This window comes from Patiria miniata, unplaced genomic scaffold, assembly GCF_015706575.1.
Source record: "Patiria miniata isolate m_02_andy unplaced genomic scaffold, ASM1570657v1 HiC_scaffold_5, whole genome shotgun sequence".
Lineage (NCBI taxonomy): Eukaryota > Metazoa > Echinodermata > Asteroidea > Valvatida > Asterinidae > Patiria > Patiria miniata.
Genome location: NW_024037072.1, coordinates 28363211 through 28381229, shown reverse-complemented (window position 1 = coordinate 28381229; position 18019 = coordinate 28363211). Strand labels below are relative to the sequence as shown.

At 41.0% G+C, this 18019-nt stretch overlaps 1 protein-coding gene across 1 annotated transcript in view; it reads right to left on the bottom strand.

The window, feature by feature from the left end:
- The window catches only part of LOC119741350 (poly [ADP-ribose] polymerase tankyrase-like), a 37447-nt gene extending 24633 nt beyond the window's left edge, over window positions 1–12814 (bottom strand). Inside the window, exons 1-18 of the mRNA XM_038217100.1 lie at window positions 12123–12814; window positions 11591–11878; window positions 11137–11221; window positions 10018–10146; window positions 9505–9624; window positions 8946–9026; window positions 8342–8505; window positions 7483–7595; window positions 6736–6836; window positions 6334–6493; window positions 5881–6089; window positions 5390–5611; window positions 4415–4462; window positions 3949–4062; window positions 3106–3252; window positions 2016–2105; window positions 1577–1612; window positions 700–760 (exon numbers count right to left, since the gene is read on the bottom strand). Coding sequence (XP_038073028.1) covers window positions 700–760; window positions 1577–1612; window positions 2016–2105; window positions 3106–3252; window positions 3949–4062; window positions 4415–4462; window positions 5390–5611; window positions 5881–6089; window positions 6334–6493; window positions 6736–6836; window positions 7483–7595; window positions 8342–8505; window positions 8946–9026; window positions 9505–9624; window positions 10018–10146; window positions 11137–11221; window positions 11591–11878; window positions 12123–12748 — 2794 coding nt within the window. The 5' untranslated portion in view covers window positions 12749–12814. The remainder of the gene's footprint in view (window positions 1–699; window positions 761–1576; window positions 1613–2015; window positions 2106–3105; window positions 3253–3948; window positions 4063–4414; window positions 4463–5389; window positions 5612–5880; window positions 6090–6333; window positions 6494–6735; window positions 6837–7482; window positions 7596–8341; window positions 8506–8945; window positions 9027–9504; window positions 9625–10017; window positions 10147–11136; window positions 11222–11590; window positions 11879–12122) is intronic.
- Between the last annotated feature and the right edge of the window lie 5205 nt (window positions 12815–18019).

Here is an 18019-nt window from a genome sequence, read left to right as displayed (position 1 = left end):
TCATCTTCACAAAATGAGGCCATACACTCTTTTTGAAATGTCTGGTTTACAATGGTTATACTCTGTAAGCTATGGACCATATGATTATTATTCAAATAGATACGAATACTTAGTCCGAGTAACTTGGACCCAACTTATCGCCTTTTTAACATTCGGAAATGGTCTGGCGATAGTAGGGTCCAAGCTAAACCGCATCAGTCGGTCGACACAATTTTGTCCTTGCCCCAACATTTCCCAACAAAAACATCAGATTTCTCCCTCAAAACGGCCTCCAAAAAACTAAATACGCCACCTGAGGTATAAGTAGAGATCGATGATTAAGATCGAGGTACTAAAGTTTACTTACGATCCGGATGAAAAGTGAAATTTCCCGTTCAATTCCGACAGCTCCCCTCGCAATCGTGAACATATTAAATTTCCGACTCGTGTTTGAACAATGCGATCTGGACGTGCCCAGCGTTTATTCGATGGTCCCTGTATCCCGAGTGCGATTCCGTTACAAAATTGTGTCCACCGATTGATGCGGTTTAGCTTGGACCCTACTATCGCCAGACCACGTCCGAATGTTAAAAAGGCGATAAGTTGGGTCCAAGTTACTCGGACTAACGAACACTATAGTCAGAGAGCTGTTGGTTTAATTTGGTATAATTATGTGGTATTATTTTTGTTAATTTTGTAATAAAATGTACATCAACTCACGCGGAGCAGTATCAGAACCACGATCAACACGAGCATCGATGTCTGATATTTCAGCCAGTGCCTACGAGGAACGAAAAGTAATCATTCAGACCCATTTAGACGAATCTTTGTTCTCTGTTCAAGAGCTCGCCCAATAATTTCAAGAAATGTTTTCCACATTTTTAGCCAAAACACGCCCTCCGGGCACACGACAATAGGGTTGGGATACCAGCTGTGCCTTGAGACCATCAAAACTAAGCCTATACTGGTGTGAATGATACTGGGAAAAATGTCCATTATCACAGAACATGAATCGTGTCGACTTGCCAGCTGTAGTTTGATGAAAGCAGAAATTGTAGGTCTACGTTTTGTCTCACAGAAATCCCTTCGTAGGTGTTTGTCGAATGGATTTTTCAATTTCAAATATGCTAAAAAAAATTAGTAATTTATAATACAATAATTTATAATGCAATCGCAGTCGCCCTGCATTGCATGGGGCCTTATTCACGAGTTGGCCATTTTTGTCGAGTTCCCTGAATGTATTTCATTAATTGTTTAACTGTTGAATTGGATGGTGCCAGACTAGCAGGCACAATGCAGCCTTATTCTTTTAATATGGCTTTAAACATTAGGGAATGCTTAATCACAAATTTAACATTATTTATTGAGGCATACTGGATTTGATAATCAATTAAATTGCTTTCATTTATCTTCGCAAGTTCAAAAAATTAAGATTTTACCTAACTTTCAATTCAATATGGCCGACTCGTAAATGAGGAACTACTAAAATTAGGAACAGTTTTACTTTTTGACGAATACGATTGGCAGTTACTGCGCTCCAAATTTCACGAAAAAAAAAAAATCAAAATTCACACAGAAGGTGAGAGTTCGTATTTACCGCAAATATGGCAGTCACATCTTCAGATGAGGAGCGCTGTACAAAAAAATAATAATAAATAAAAGATGGAAAAACACACTTTAAATAATAAAGAATAGAAGATTGTTGATAATTGAATTCCATAATGATCTCTGTCTATTTGTCGCAGACTGATGACTTATTATCCGATGTTTTATTATCGTTTATTGAAATATTGCCCTTCGCATGGAATTTTTTTTTCAGTGTTTCATTACAAACTTTGCATTGAGAGAGAATTGTTGAAAGAAATTTTCACTTTCAAATCATTCATCCTGGAAAAGCTTCACTGTTCTCGTGGCATGTAAATTATATTTACCCACATTTGAGGGCGAGCACAAAAACATGGTCCACTACTATTCTACTCTTACTAATGATTTGTAAAGGGTAAAAAAAACCCGAAAGAAACGAGTCTGACACTTACGCCTCTGTTATCTACGATGCATCTGAGGAACGGTGTGCATCCTTGTCGGTCTTTCATCTTGCAGGCTTCGTCCAATTTCACAGCCTTTGCCTGAGAGCAGATGATTTCAGAGAAAAAAAGAAGTGAAATGTTGATGAAATGTTCAGAATGATACATGTGCTATCACCATGCACATTAGCTGCTCAGTCGACACGCTATCGTGTGGGTGTTTCTTAGAATAGTACGATGTTCCACCATTTTAAATGGTTGTTCCCAATCTCCACCTTATTTGATACAGATTCGTTGTAATAAAATTTTAAAAATCAGACAGAGTATTATCTCCTTAAAATACAGACAATGATTTTGTGGGCAGCCAATTAAGACATTCATCATCACCAAGAAAATATTGTACGGCAAGACGCTTTATTAAAAAGATGTCTACCTCGGAAAAAAACATTCAGACCTCTTCTTTTATTCCCTAAACGTAGGGAATACAGTGAAGCATTTGCAGCTATCCAAAAAGTGGCATTTCAAAATACTGTTAAAAATGTTCTAGCTATATATACATCGCGTAGCTGCAACAGGCTAAATGAGAACGTGTCCCGGACGCTGATTTCGGGCGCAATTCAAAATATGATTCGGCAAGTTTTAATGGAAATCGAGATCCTAGAATATTGTTTTCTCGGAACGTTCAGCAATGACTGAGCTAAATGTTTCGTCAGGTTACTTTTTAAGCATCCCTTCATAAGTTTTCGAGCACTTTTGTTGCTTCAACTAAAAAAATACTCACAAAGTACCAATGCTCATTATGGCTTATTATTTCAGCTGAGTAGCGTATGTCTCCTTACATTGTGCATTCATTTCAGAGGTAAAGAGTAACACAGCAAGAGACTTGATGGGGAGGACACAGCACTCCCATACGTGAAACAAATTAACCTAGTATCACACATTGAAAACTTTAAGACGGGGTTATTGTTCTCTGTTTTAACACACATTGATGATTCATGCACATATCAAATTCGTTTTTGATGTCGGCTTCCCATTTGGATCGTGGATTAATTACACTGGGTTAATGTATAAGGAGTAACAGAATATTCTTCTTATTGCTCACCACGCTCGCAAGTAGCTGGATGATAGAAGCCCGCGATTGGCTACAGTTCTTGGCTATGTAGTGTAACGGGTTGTCACCAGACAGGTCTGCATCTAATGGCACAACAGCAGCCTTAACCAGAAACTCCCACACGTATTCAAAGTGACCCTGATACCAAGACGAAAATAAACATGACCATGTTGAATGTCATAACAATTCACCAAATTGAGAGTTTGTGTTCTGTCCCATTGAGGCAAGTTAAAATAAACCCATGTAGGGCCTATCTGTGTGTGTTTTAAAAATGAAATAAAAATAGTTTCGTATTGATAACAAAAGAACACGTAACATAGAGATTTTCCTCGGCGAACACCATGTGAAATCTCTTCTTGGAAGAAGTGTGGTTCTGAAAACAACCGGTTGGTTGATTGAAGCACTCGACGTTTCGGACAGTGTGCTCTGTCCGTTCTCAGCAGGGTGAGACAGAGACAAGACGGACACTGTCCGAAACGTAGAGTTCTGCACTCAACCAACCGGTTCTTTCAGAACCACACTGCTTCCAAGAAGAGATTTCTTTCCACATGGTGTTACCCGCAAAATTTTCTCTATTGAGTCTCATCCGCCTTGCAAAGTTTCAAGTCATATATAAAAGAACACGTATTTGGCGATATTTACAACATTCTTTCAAACCCGCCGTGAAACGAAGAAAATCGAAACATTCTGCAAAAGGAATTTTATCCCTGAAATTTCGTGAATTATCGTTGCTAAGCTCTTGCAAAATGAAAAAAAACCAGTGAAAATTAACAGTTTAAAGAAGGTACATGGAATATTTTAGTTACTTTCTTAAAGTTATTGAGGGTTACTTACATTTTGCAAGGCAATGGACAGAGGCGTTTTCCCCTCCTTGTCTCTGTGTGCAGGGTCGCAGCCTTTGTCAATTAACAGTGCAACAACTTCAAGCGTTAATCGGAGAGGGTCAGGCTAAAATGGTTGAAAATCAAAGAGTACTCCTTTAACTCTGTACCTTGTCTTGAGTGCATGAAGCATGTAATTTTGTGTCTCTTCGCCGACGCTTCAGGTGTGTGGGGGTTGCTTTAAAGCAACCTATGGGTGCTTGCACTTCTCCCACTCTGCCTGATTCGGGGTTTTATTAAAGAGAATAATAATTCTAACATTGAGGAAATTTCTACTAACAGCAAAATATGTAGGTTTAAATCGATCACTCTCATTTTACGGGAAGTATTTGCAGGGTAATTCCTTATCAAGTAATTTCGTTCCAATTTCATTTGTCAATTTTCAGAAAACAGACTATTTAAATTTTAACAAGACTTACCGAGCTCCAGCGGTTAGACTGCTGGTTGAGAATCGCAATGAAGTGGAGCTAGAAAGTGTAAATTTGAAAATTGAGTTAAACACAGGCTGGAGGATGAGGATTACGACTTGTGTACTCACTGCGTTCTTTGTTTCGCCATTATTAATTGTATGAAATGGCAAGAGGCAAACTAAAAGCCGCCCTCGTCGACCTGCGATTTGCTCGCGCTGCGACGGAAACGTCGGCATCAAGCACTAATGTCATGCTCAGCTCACAAAACTGACAAATAGTGTTATTATCGTTGAACAAGTGGCATCTCGACACAGAATAACCGCATACATGCCCTTGTCACCCACGATGCGACGACGATTCACAATATGAAATCATCGACGACTTAGCTTCGCATAGGGCGTAAGCGATTGACTCACGCCTATTGGGAAGACGTTGCGTCGCGCGCGGCACAGAAGTTGAATTTTGTTTACTCTTACGGCTGTTTTTGTTAAACTCCGACTGATGCCAATCGTCTTGATATCGTCGCAGTTACACTCTGGTAACAAACAAAACTAAGGGACTGATATGTCCCGACCGGTCGTAGCTCAGGCGCCACTTGATCCTGAAAATCAGTCGGCTTTAACGAGTTGTTACCTTCGCCATTCCAACTGCACACACACAACCCTTTCTGTGTTGGCAACGTCCACCTGTTCAGACCTTTATTCAACCAACTGCCATTATGTGTGTGATTGGAATGCATCGTTAAGTTTAACCTTCGATCACAAGCCAATCGAATGTCTTGCTCCACAATCAACATCCATTCTGAGATCGGTCATGATCATAAGTTAACGGAACTATAAAACAAAAAGGACTTCAGATCTTTCAATAAAAAAAAATCGAAATGTAAAACAATCTTCTCGCATGAGGCTTTCTATACGAGATTATAATCAACATGCGGCTCTCTGCGAATTCAAAATAATACGGGGAAGAGAAATCTGCACTTACTGCATTTCTGCCATTTATGTCTACTGCCTGTACGTCGGCTCCTGCCTTAATCAGATATTCCAACTGTTCCGTTGTGGTTTCACTCATGGATTGGGCACAAGTTATCAGCAGCAGGGTGGCACCATTTTCATCTCTGAAGTTAACATCCACGCCCGGCTCCTTAAGTAGAAGGTCAACGCACCCAAAGTGGCCCTTCAGGTAGGCTAGACCTAGTGGGGGAACCTAGAAATAAATTCCACGAAATCTATTAAATACAAAAATTAAAAATATATGACCAATCGCGTCAGCATATTGTGATGACCAATGTCCAGAATAAATTTCGGTCATTTTTTATGTCTCCAACTCAAATTCAGTGCACTGTGTATATTCATGCATTTCAGAACCACAAATCAGAGAATAGAATGTGTTAAATTTGGACTGTAGGTCAGTCTCTGCACTTCGACCAGAGCTTAAAATTCCTTGTCTAAAAGGGTTAAAAGGAACACTGAGACCTTCCAGTCGGTGAGGATGTTGGGGTCCCCGCCAGCTTTGAGCAGTAGTTTGAGGCAATGCCACCAGCCATAAGCAGCAGCATAGTGAACGGCAGTGTTTCCTGACGAGTCCTTGGCGTTAGGGTCAGCTCCTTTCCTTAGGAGTAGAGTAGCTACTGGATAGTGGCCGTTCATGCAGGCGAGCATCAGCGATGTACGCTTGATCTTATCTGTAGGATGATCCAATTAAGTTTCTTTAACCAATTTAGTTTTTATTTTATGCCATAATGAAGCCCAGGTTCGTGTACTAACATATTTGATATAATCTCGTTTGAAATGAACCGTGTTTGACATTTCTCTTTATAGGACCAACCTGCTGCACTCAGACATTTTGACAATCGTGTCTCAGAGTCCTAGGAAATATTTAACAGAAACGAACAAATTTGGCCTATTGAAACCACGGAGAGCTTTTACCTCTTTTCTCGATTACTGCTCCTAGTTCCTCAATGAGGACCTTTGCCAGCCGGAAGTAGCCCCTCTCGGCGGCAATCATGAGCGGTGTGATCTTGTTGTTGAGAGCCGACTCCATTGATTCAACTGCAGCTCCATGCTTGACCAAGCTCTGAACACAATCCTTAACATTCAACAAACGAGGCAAGGGCTGGTGATAAGATTACTGGGTATTTCACCGAGACGTGACGACAGTTTGACGTACAGACGACTTGTATGCATGGTCAAATCCAAAAGAATCTCACAACTCGACTATGATTGATGACATTGATTCGAAGCATACCAATATTAAGGCGCAATAACAAAAAGCCCGGAAGAACGATGTTGTTATTCATTGTATAGATTTTAAATACGTTAATCACATACCACGTGCCCTCCTTCTGCTGCATAGTGAATTGCAAAGTGGCCTTTTTTGGTCTTATGTCCCACCGCCATCTTTTCTGGGTTTTCCTCAGAGGAGGCAGCACCTACGGTTAAGGCATGTGAAGTTGTTATGTTCGGTGCTTGCAAATACCTCAATAGTTGTATATGACGTTCGATTTAAATGACATGATTTTCAGAATAATGGTGATTTCAAATTGAATTATTATTGTTACATTAAAGTCTACAGCGAAACATTCACGCAGAGGCGTCGCTAGAACATAAAATTTGCGAACAAAACATCCGACAAGCCCCCCAAAAAGGATCCTCAATTCAAAAATTGTTCTACAGAAAAAAATATGAGAGGTATGAAAAGTACAATTTGCCGACAAACTTCCAACGAAATATTTGACAGGCAAAAATATATTTAAAAAGGTCCTCAGATTTCAAAATTTTCAGACAACAGTAAAATAATATAAAAAAGGCCCTCAATTTTACAAATGTGCCGATAACAATTATGGATTTGCTAACAGAAAATTTGATTGGGGGGTGTCACACCCCCTTCCCAACATTTACCCACCCCTCTGGCGACGACCCTGCATCCACGACCCATGGTTTACAATACGTCATTTTATCATTATGTTATATGAAGTTGTAAATGCGAACATTCTGCTTTATTGAATGATTTATGAACTGTTGATGTTCTTATTGTTTTCTCTCGTCATCATATTGTATTTTGAATCCTAGACGCACCGGACTTTATATTCTTGATCAGTGTTTCGATGTTTTGGGCTCGACCATACTTCGCAGCTATCATGAGTGGGGTCACCATCGTCTTCGTCTGGAATTCGTCAGCTTTCGCACCTCTGGAAAAAAAAAAGTTAACAATTGATTAAAATGAATGTTTTATTACCACAAAAAGCGAAACCCAAATGTGGGGACTATTGTTTTAGTGAAGTTCTGCATGTAGCACTTTCTAAATCTAGAATATGAAAGCCCGATTCATAAGCTTTCTTTTAGTACAAGAATCATTGAAATCACGCATGTACTTTTCAAGTTACGGAATTTTAAACACAACCACCGTTGTATAGTTCTGTCCACGGATCACAAAAAAAGGTGTGCGTTCTTTCAGCAAAACGAAAACAATTCACACACATCCATGTGATTTGTTTTCATTTTGCTGAAAGAACACAGATCATCTTCTTGTGATCCCAGGACAGAACTTTAAAACGGTGGTTGTGTTTGAAATCCCGTAACTTGACAAGTACATAAGTGATTTAAATGATTCTTGTACTACAAGCAAGCTTATGAATTAGGCTTATATATGCTAGATTTTGAAAGTGCTACATGCAGAACTTCACTAAAACGATGGTCCCGATATTTGGGTTTCTTTTTTTTTAATCACCCTGTACAGTTTGTTAAAATTTTTGCCTTTATTTGCTCCGTTAGTTTTCGGTTTTAAAGTCTGCCCGTGACAGAAATAAGTGACGATTGTCGTAACAGAAATCGAGGTACCAAAGTTTCGATTTTAGTAAAAAAAAACACAAGCAAAAGCTTTAGTCAATACCGGGGATGTGATGCATGAGATGAACGTAAACGAATTTTGTCTTACTTTTTCAGCAGCAATTCTAGAGGACCACTTCCCTCACAGGCTGCGGCGTAGTGAATCGGCAAAAACCCAATATCGTCAGGTTCGAAGTAATTGGGCACGATGGATAGGAGCTTTGCCAGGATCTTAGGGTTGGGGTTGATGGCCGCACAGTGCAGAGGGGTAATCTGTGAAGTCACAAGATTCAAAGATGTTAATTGACTGGTTCGAAGCAACCTTTCCTATTTTGAAATGACGAATTTGAAATGACGAATATGCTCATATGACAAAACTTTGAAACTGAATGGTAAATGACTAAATTGATTTTGTATCAGCGTGTGAGGTATTTTCTTGGACGACACTGAATGTTATACAGTAGGTGAATTTAAATGAAAAATGTTTTAAAATAACCGGGAGATCCTGTACGCATGTAAATCTTCACCAAAATGGAAACTATTTTAATACATTAATATACAATAATTAAAATATAAAATACTTTAAACTGTAAATAAGTAAGGACTCCTGAACCCCAAAGAGCGATTGGTTGTTTTAGACGGAAATCACGGAATGGTCTTTTTAGTTCTAGCACCAATAAGTCCATACATGGCATAATTAAATCATCGATTACCTTGTCATTTCCGTGGGGTTTCTTGAGCACTGACACACTTCGGAATGGAGTCAGCTTTTCCGGTTTACTGACCAGCAGAACCTGCCGTAAAACAAATAGAAAAACAATCGGTGTGGACATAATACAAGAGACGGAAGAGTTGCAAAGAGAGGCCAAATGACCTGAAACCGATCTCTGTCATTCTATAAAATACAACTGAGTAAAACACTGTTGGACAATGTCCAAAATTTGGTAGAAGTTGCCTCATTGTTGGTTAATTCCGGTAAAAATGTAGGCCTATTTACTATTCGAACAAATTATTTTGTCCAAGAAATGCTCGACATTTTTCATAGGCCACTGTTTTTGGGTTTTTTTTTTTGCATGAACTGTTTCGTTATTCTACTATAGGATAACTGTACTTCAAACTGTAATCTTTATCAGTAGACAAACCATTGGTTCCGGTTAACAGATCCGTACGTGTAACAGAAAGGTAAGCCATCTCAAACGTTTGTCCCGCTACACATTTGATTTTAAGTGCAACAGAATTGATGTGTCCTTGTCTGTGTGAGATTATACTTACTTCTTCGTGGAGCTTGTTGAAGCCATATCCTCCGCCAACATTTGTTTTCTTTATCAACTCTCCAGCCAGCCGATGGTGACCTGCCCTCACAGCTTGATAAATGTTCCCTGCGAAGTCAGACTTCAGGCACAAACGTTCTATATAATTACTACCATTCATTTGTGCTTGGGTGTTATTCAGACTTAAAACGATTGGTCCATATTAAGTAACAGCATAACAGACATCTGAACTGTTCAAATGCATGTACAGGGTGCCCCCCCCCCCAAAAAAAAAAAAACACCGGAATGGCATACCACCACTACCTTGAGACTCAAACGATCTGTACCAATGGATGGAGAATCTCTTCAGAAGAAGAAATATAATATTGGGGATTTAAAAAAAAAAAACTCGATATTTTGCGTCCTTCCAAGTGTTAAGAGCTTCTTATTCCAACAGTACTCCACATTCAAATCAAATTGTAGAAAAGGAACGTTCCTCCTTGTTTCACTTAATAATCCAAGACAAGTCACTTACCATTCTGTGTCTCTCTGTTCCGAAAAGAAACACAAGCTGGTTAAGCATCTGTGGCGACAGTCCAATGGTTAGGAACTTTCCCAGACGTTCGTGCTCGTTGGAGTACGGGTTCTGATAAAAATTAATATCCTGGAGAACAAAACCGACAGGAAAAAGGGGGAAAATGCCAGCTGGTAAAAAATATATATTATCACGTAAAAAGGGACATAAAAATAACAGGCGCAATGAAAAAAATACAATCAGAAATAACGGCATGATCGAGCGATTTTAACGAAACCTACTACACCACCGCCAGCACGATGGTCTTATGGCCTCCTAAATCTACATCTACATCTATATCTACACGGGTACTCAGCAAAGTCCACTTCTGGATGTTAACGCTGAGGTGAAGTTTAAGGTGCATGTGAAGCAGGGGGAAGTTTGTGCAGAAGAAAAATTTAAGTGCGAGTAAAAAAGCTCCAATCTTGGAGCTACTTGGCAGAGATGTGTGCCCTGAAGACGTCCACTGATAGAACTGTGATGACGTCTGCAGGAAGGGCATTCCAGAACCGGACTGCAAGGAGAACTTGTAGATGTCCTTGGAGGAATGGGTTGTGAGAAGCTGGTATCTTGCCGGATGGTAGTTTCGAAGTCTGGTATCTGTTTTGGGGGTCAGGTACTGATATTTGTTAAATGCGATGAGGTTATGGGATATTTTGTATAGCATTATCTTGATGGCTGCTTCTCTTCTAGATTGGAGTGAAGCCCACTGCAGGTTTTGTAGCATTGCGCTCACACTCTCAGTACGTTGGTAGATATTCTGCACAAATCTAGCTGCTCTCTTCTGGATGGCTTCGACCTGGTTGATAGTGGTTTGATGATGTGGGTTCCACACAGTGGAGCAGTATTCAAGATGTGGCCTGACCAGAGAGAGTAGGCTTGTTGTTTTAACCGTGGGTGACAATGGCATTTGTCTGAATTGAACTTCATCAGCCACTTGGCTGCCCAGGAGTGCAGCGTATCAAGATCGTTCTGAAGAGCTCTGCAGTCATCCACGGTGTTTATGGGCCGGTATATAAAACAATCGTCAGCAAACAGGTACTGGTCACTGAAAATAACATGACGGATTGCGTACAGTACCTTAGTGAACGCGTTGTTGCCCTCTCTGCATTTCCTGCCAATGTTGATTTCCTGTACAGCATGTCCCAATGATCGGTAATTATAACTAGATGTGGTAACAACCATAAAAAAGACCAATCATTAGTACCCAACAACAGTTAAAAATGTGGTGTAAAATACAACGCTCGATATCAGTGTAATGCATGTGGTCTAATAAAAAAATAAAGAGATCAACAGAATTCAAAAACCGAAACCGAAAATAAAATGGCATTTTTCCAAATTAAAGCATCATTCTGGTAAGAACATTTTAATACAGGGATAACTGATCATTCTCGTTGCTTTTTGTTTGACGGATGTGAACTCTTCCAGAATGAAAATTCAATTGAACAAATATACACATTTGCTTCAACGACTAAGCACTCTTAATTTAAGCACAGAAAAGGAGAAATCAAGTGTTGTCCAAAATTCACACTACCTGCCTGTTCCCTGCTGTTGCATAAGGGCTTGCGACATGGATTTCCGACGCCGATTACCGGAAACGTATTCTTCGTAGAGCAGTTTCATAGCATCGAGATTCTCCGTCTTGACTGCGTAGTCCAGGGCGTCATCTTGCAGACACACGCTTCTCGGAACAAACAACGAGGGTATCTCATTGGTGTTATTGATCAGTTTCTTCAGGAGGGCGCTGTCCTTAGTCAAGACGGCTCGAATGGCCCGTTTACAGTCCACATAGTCCGAGACTTTCGGAATCTCTGTCTCAGTCCTGCGTAAAATACAGTGTGAAAAAAAATGAAGCTAATCAACATGATTTAGGATTTCCTTTTAAATTCATCTGTAGTTTTCGCCTTTGTTCGAGCACCATGTCAGAAGCCCGTCGCAAATGTAATATTGACAGCATGCACAGTAAAGTTGCAAAGTATACAAAATAGCGGTAGATAAACATCTACAGGCGTGGATTAACAACTTCTTAAATTCAAAACCGTGCAGATGGAAAAGAAACAACATACTTGACTTCAAACATAGGATCCTTTTCAACTACTTGGATCTCTAGATTCGGAGTCAGCTTGCTGTTGGGATGTTTGGGCACCCTCTTCTTTTTGCCTTTAGTTTCCTTTACGCCACCGGCTTTCTTGGTCTCAACATCTGTCGTCTCCTTCTGTTTAGTCCCTTTCTTTTTAGTCCCCTTGTCGACGGCCACTCCCTTGGACTGGACCACTGTTTGGCCCTTCTTTTTTGCTCCTTTTGCGACGCTCTCTTTCTTTGGCTTGACCACTGTTTGGCCCTTCTTATTTGCTCCTTTTGCAACGGTCACTTTCTTGGACTTGACCACTGTTTGGCCCTTCTTCTTTGCTCCTTTTGCGACGCTCACTTTCTTTGACTTGACCACTGTTTGACCCTTCTTTTTTGCTCCTTTTGCGACGGTCACTTTCTTGGGCTTGACCACTGTTTGGCCCTTCTTCTTTGCTCCTTTTGCGACGTTCACTTTCTTGGACTTGACCACTGTTTGACCCTTCTTCTTTGCTCCTTTTGCGACCGTCAGTTTCTTGGTCTTAGCTACTGTTTTTCCTTTCTTTTTGCCACCCTTTGCAATAGCCGCTCCTTTTGGCTTGGCCACCGTCGCACGCTTCTTCATCCTCCCCTTTGCGGTGGTCGCTACCTTTGTCTTCACCACGGTTGTTCCCTTCTTTTTAGCCCCTTTTACACCTTTCTTTTTTGATGTCCCCTTGCTGTCTCGAATCTGCCGTTTTCCTTTTGCGGTAGAAGTAGTCGCTTTCCCCTTTGGCTTCGTGACACGAACTGGCTTCTTATCTGAAATGAAATTTTTTAAAACGAGATTTTGAAGAGGCCTACCTGCCACACTAGTCTACCGATGAATTTCCACCGACCCCTTTTTCGGTAAATGATTTTGTATTAAATTAATAATTGCTGGACATGTAAAAACGTGAGAGAAGGTACTGACCATGATTGAGTTTCTTCTTGCCTTGAGTAACAGCGACACTCTTCTTCAGCTGACGGGTTGTCACACGTGCGGGAGTCTTCACGGGAGAGGTGGCCTGCGGCTTTTTCATGGTTGTGGGAGATGTCTTGGGGAGCTTTGCTGCCCTTTGTGAGAGTTGTCGCTTTCTTTTTGGACTGGTTTTCGCGGGAGACGGTTTGCCTTTTGGTTCTCCCGTCGATGAACGCTTCACAGCTTTTCGAGATTTGTCTCTTCTGTCACCATCATCGTTGTCCATCATACTTTGTCGGCCTGAAACATGCAATAAACGATGGGATTAATGCAAATGGCATGACTGCACATGTACGATGATCAAGTACTTGCGCATCACTGATGGTGATATTGTTATCAAGTAGGAGGAAGTCCACCTTGTGTTTTTGCTTGCTAATCGTAGTTGAGGAGGGGGAATAAGTGCTGGTTATCTTGTTGATGCGTGCGTTGAGTGTGTTGGGAGAATGTTTTATAACAAAATAAGATAATAATATGTGTCTGAAATATGGAACTAATGCTTTTCTCACCGAACAGTAATTTTATCCTGATCCGCTGGATCTGTCATTACCTTCAAAGATTATTATAATTCTGGGGGGGGGGGGGGTTCGCGGTGTGCATGCACCCGCCCTTTACTAAAAAGCCACTGACTTGGCATTCTGTGCCATATATCATAATGCTTTAACTGAAATTGTGGAATTTTAGTCGGTTATATACCTTTACGTGTAGTCGAAAGCCTGCCCATCTTTCCTCAGAAGCACCCAGGAGAAACTGCAGCAACTTAATCTGTCCGAACCTGAAAAATGACAGGAACATTTACAAATAGGCCTATGCATTGTTACTACTCTATGAACTAAACCAGGGGCGGTGGAACCGGGGGCTGCCCCCCCCCCCCCCCCCCCCCACTATTTGATTTTGCGGAGGCCTTGTGTCCGGCGAAAAAAACGTGTCGACATTTCTGCACGGCTGTGCAAGTGCCCCCTTTTTGGTGTTGCCCCCCCCCCCCCCCAGTTTGAAAACCGTTCCGCCGTTTTATTTTTTTCATGTAACGTGACCTTCAGAAGCAGCATCTTCATCACGTGACCTTAAAGTTGCATTCCCCGTGCTATTTTTGAGTGTCACCCCCCCCCCCCCCCCAAAGATTCCTTTTCAAAATTGCTATTTTTGTAACAATGAAATGTTAGTTACTTTTCAATGAGACATCGATTGAAAAAAAATCGGCCTAGGATTAGTTACTACTTAGTTACGCGGCATAAAATTATGCTGTTCCCGCCACAAAATCATGATCAATCGCACAAAAAAATATGAAAAGGACAGCGTATGTGGGAGATAATTGGGGGGGGGGGGGGTGATATAAAAGGGGGGGTGAGAATAACAATATGTAAATAATACCGACAGGCATGCAGAGGGTCTGCTCGCAAGGCGCGGATCTGTTTGTGCCCCCCCCCCAAAAAAAAACCTGCTTTCAGAGGGATGCACACACCCCCCCCCCAAAAAAAAAAGTACCCCCAAAAATCGTGCAAAAGCCCCCCCCCCCCCAAAAAAAACCCCTGCTTTCAGAGGGATGCACACGCCCCCCCCCCCCCCCCCCAAAAAGTACCCCCACAAATCGTGCAAAAGCAGGAACAATGAAACACATTACGTAAATTCACCGTCATTCTATTAAATGGTACTCCTAGTTATTTGAATGGGCCTACATGCAATTTTCCTCCAGTGCTCACTTTTAAATTAAAGAAGGAACTAAAAATGAACAATCTTTAGCAGTTTAGCAGATCGTTTGAAGCCAGGGAATCAAATTTAACACCAAAACGGAAGTCTGGAAGGAAGCCTTATCTTTTCCATTATACGTGTAAAGGTACCATCATTAAGGAGACACGTTATCGTAATTTCTTCGCACGATGGAAGACATCGGTCATTACGGAGACATTTTCATGTCTCCCTAATGTCACAGCCCCCTTTAGACTGGCACAATTTTAATGTCGCAATTAGGTTATATTTGTTGCTCGTGGTCTAATTAGTAAACATACAGAAATTCGTGGAAAAAGGACAAGGGAATATTGGGTTAGGGCACATTTAAGTTTGAAAAATTGTGTGCACAAGTCTATGGGGATGTCTCCCAAATGTCCAATCCAGGGTAATTATTTATTATTATTATTTCTTTTTTATATCATCCAGTGAAGCGCATCGGCCATCGGCCTCGTATATCTTTTAGCCTTCCACACTAAAATACGTCCCTTTAACATTTATCCTGTGCCAAAAAACAGCAGCACGATGGTCAAGACCAAAATATTAACATCAGTTGAATTTCTGTCTTTTTTCTCTGCACATTACACATTTATTTACATTCGCAAAGGATGATTTTGGCCGTCGAAATTACCTTCTCCTCTGCTATTGCTACGTTTTCGAGTAGTAGTTGCCACTTCCCCTCCACGCGGGGTCTACCTCTCGAAACGGTCGTTTGAGGCAAATCCTCGGCTATATTCAACTGACCGGCGGGGAATATTCCGTGCCCACAGCACACCGATTTGCTCGTCCCTTTGCCGAGCCAGGTACGTATATTATGCTGCTGTGTGTTTATAACCGTACAGCAATATCCGCTGGTCCCTAGCTGTCCTTCTGTATTCAAGCATCCCACTGAGGTCGGAACATTGGGAACTAGACAGACATGTTTGCGGAAGTGATAATGGAATTGGTGGGCGTGCTGCCGGCGGCATGACCCGACACGCCGCTAGTAGGTTGGATACGTCATCATTCATAATGCAGAAGACCACAAAAGTAACCTTTCCACCCATTCATAGTTTGTATATCCGACGGCTGTTTAGTGCTATCTATTATTTATGCACAAGTCTAAGGGAAGGTCTCCCTAGTGACCCATTATCGGTAATTATTATTATTATTATTATTATTTTAGCGCGCCCAAGCTCTGGCTTGATGGATTCATGGGGTCAGCCCACAGAGACTGGAAACTATACGACACCTGTTTGGAAGCAGCCGCTTCGGGCAAGTTGCATTTTTTTTTCTGTGACTCAAAACAAAGTGGGCGGAAGGGGGATTAGCAGAGAAAGGCCATATACAATAATTTAGTTTTGAAAAACAACATCTGAATGTAAAATAACAGTTAATAGCTGATACGTTTTTATCGAGGAGCTTTAATTTGTTTTGCCAAAAAAATATTAAAACTATAACTTTTCTTCCTTTATTTCCATGACAGACTCACTGTCGTGCTCGTCAAAAATAACCCTGCAGGTAAAATTGTCCATATTTTAGTTAGATTTATTTGTAAAATGTTGCTTTTTTTGGTTCTCTCAAATGCAATCACTCAACAACAATAAAAGGCAGACTCAACAATAACGTAATTTGTGGAGCCGGCGGTTAACTGGCTACCCAAAATGAATAGTCGATTAAGCAGTGTTAGAGTACGATTTTATTATGTCGTCAATTCGCATTTTCCCCCCAATATTTTGTGAAATCGTATTATGTGTCTTTTTCTTTCGCAGAACTAAGTTCATTGCCCCTGACTCACGGTACGGTGGTCATCTCGCTTGTATAGTGGGCTTTCAAAAATAATTTTTCCAAGTGGGAAAGACAGTTTGCAAATATCCAATCAGTTTGGATATTATGATTTATGAAATTTCTGAATAAACGAGCACGTTTTTAAAAAGTATTCAATTTGTTTTCCTGTGCGGTGGTGGGGGAGGGAGGGGGTGGGGGCTAGACAGACGATATATCCGAATGGCGCAATTAGACCGATAGCGGGCGCAATAAATTCGCGATTGATTAGGGTTCAGACAATTTCTACGCGAGTCATTTGCATAAAAAGTACCCCCCACATTTTTTTTGGTAAAAAAAGAGACCGTCTAGTTTAAAAATCGGTGGAATCGTGCGAATATAGCCGAGGATCATCTCCCTATAGCCTTTGGGCTATTATCTAAGGGCAGATTTGACAAAATTACGGTCGAAAAATGGGTCCTATTTGCACCAGAAAATGTAGGAATGCCATTGGTAAATTTGGCTGCACGCAGGCTCAGCCATCCGACCATCGCTCGATACCATTTCTAGCACACTCTCGTAAAAAGTGGTTCAGCAACTATTATACACAAACCCCTCTACGCCGGGGGTTTTGTGCACAAACCTGAGTCGGCCGATCGGTGACTGCTCTATGTTCCGACACCCCTATGTTCCGACAACCTAGATTGTGTTACTCCCGGTTAGGGTTAGGGTTAGGAATAGGAATATGTGCAGTCGGAACATAGGGGTGTCGGAACATAGAGGTGTAACCGGCCGATCACACTCAATTGGCAAAACCGCAAGCCTTAATTTAACCAGACCAACTTTTACGAGAGTGTGTTCCTAATGTGAATAAGCCCATCAGTCAGGACACAAATTAAATGCTAAAAAAATAGGACAGGACGACACACGTTGTGGATCTATGGTGCCCAGATGTACTGTAGGCCTATTCCCGTAAAATCTCGCAGGATTTTTAGTTCAACTTGCACGCTTTACCTGCAGTTTTTGTCCTGGCAAACATAGTGACTTGATTTTTTTTTAAACCAAATCACGTATCAAATCCAAATGCTTTGTAAAAGGTGTAATTCGAGCTAATAAGCGTCATGTATTTATGTTTGCAAATATACTTGAAGACTTACATAACCTTTGACATGCACTTTGGAATTCGGACGCATAATTTGTCACTGACACCCTCTGTACGCTATAGTGTAGAACGTGTCAACATGTAGTCCATAGATGAGCAAGCTATACAGTTCGGTATCGACTGCGCGCTGGATTAGCGTAATTGGTATATCCTGTAAAAAGGAGACTTCAAAATGTTGAGCAATGGGATGACAAACAAAACACTTAGTACCCCTTACTAAATCAGGTAAGATAGAAATTCTTTATTGTTGTTTTTTTTGTAATTTCCAG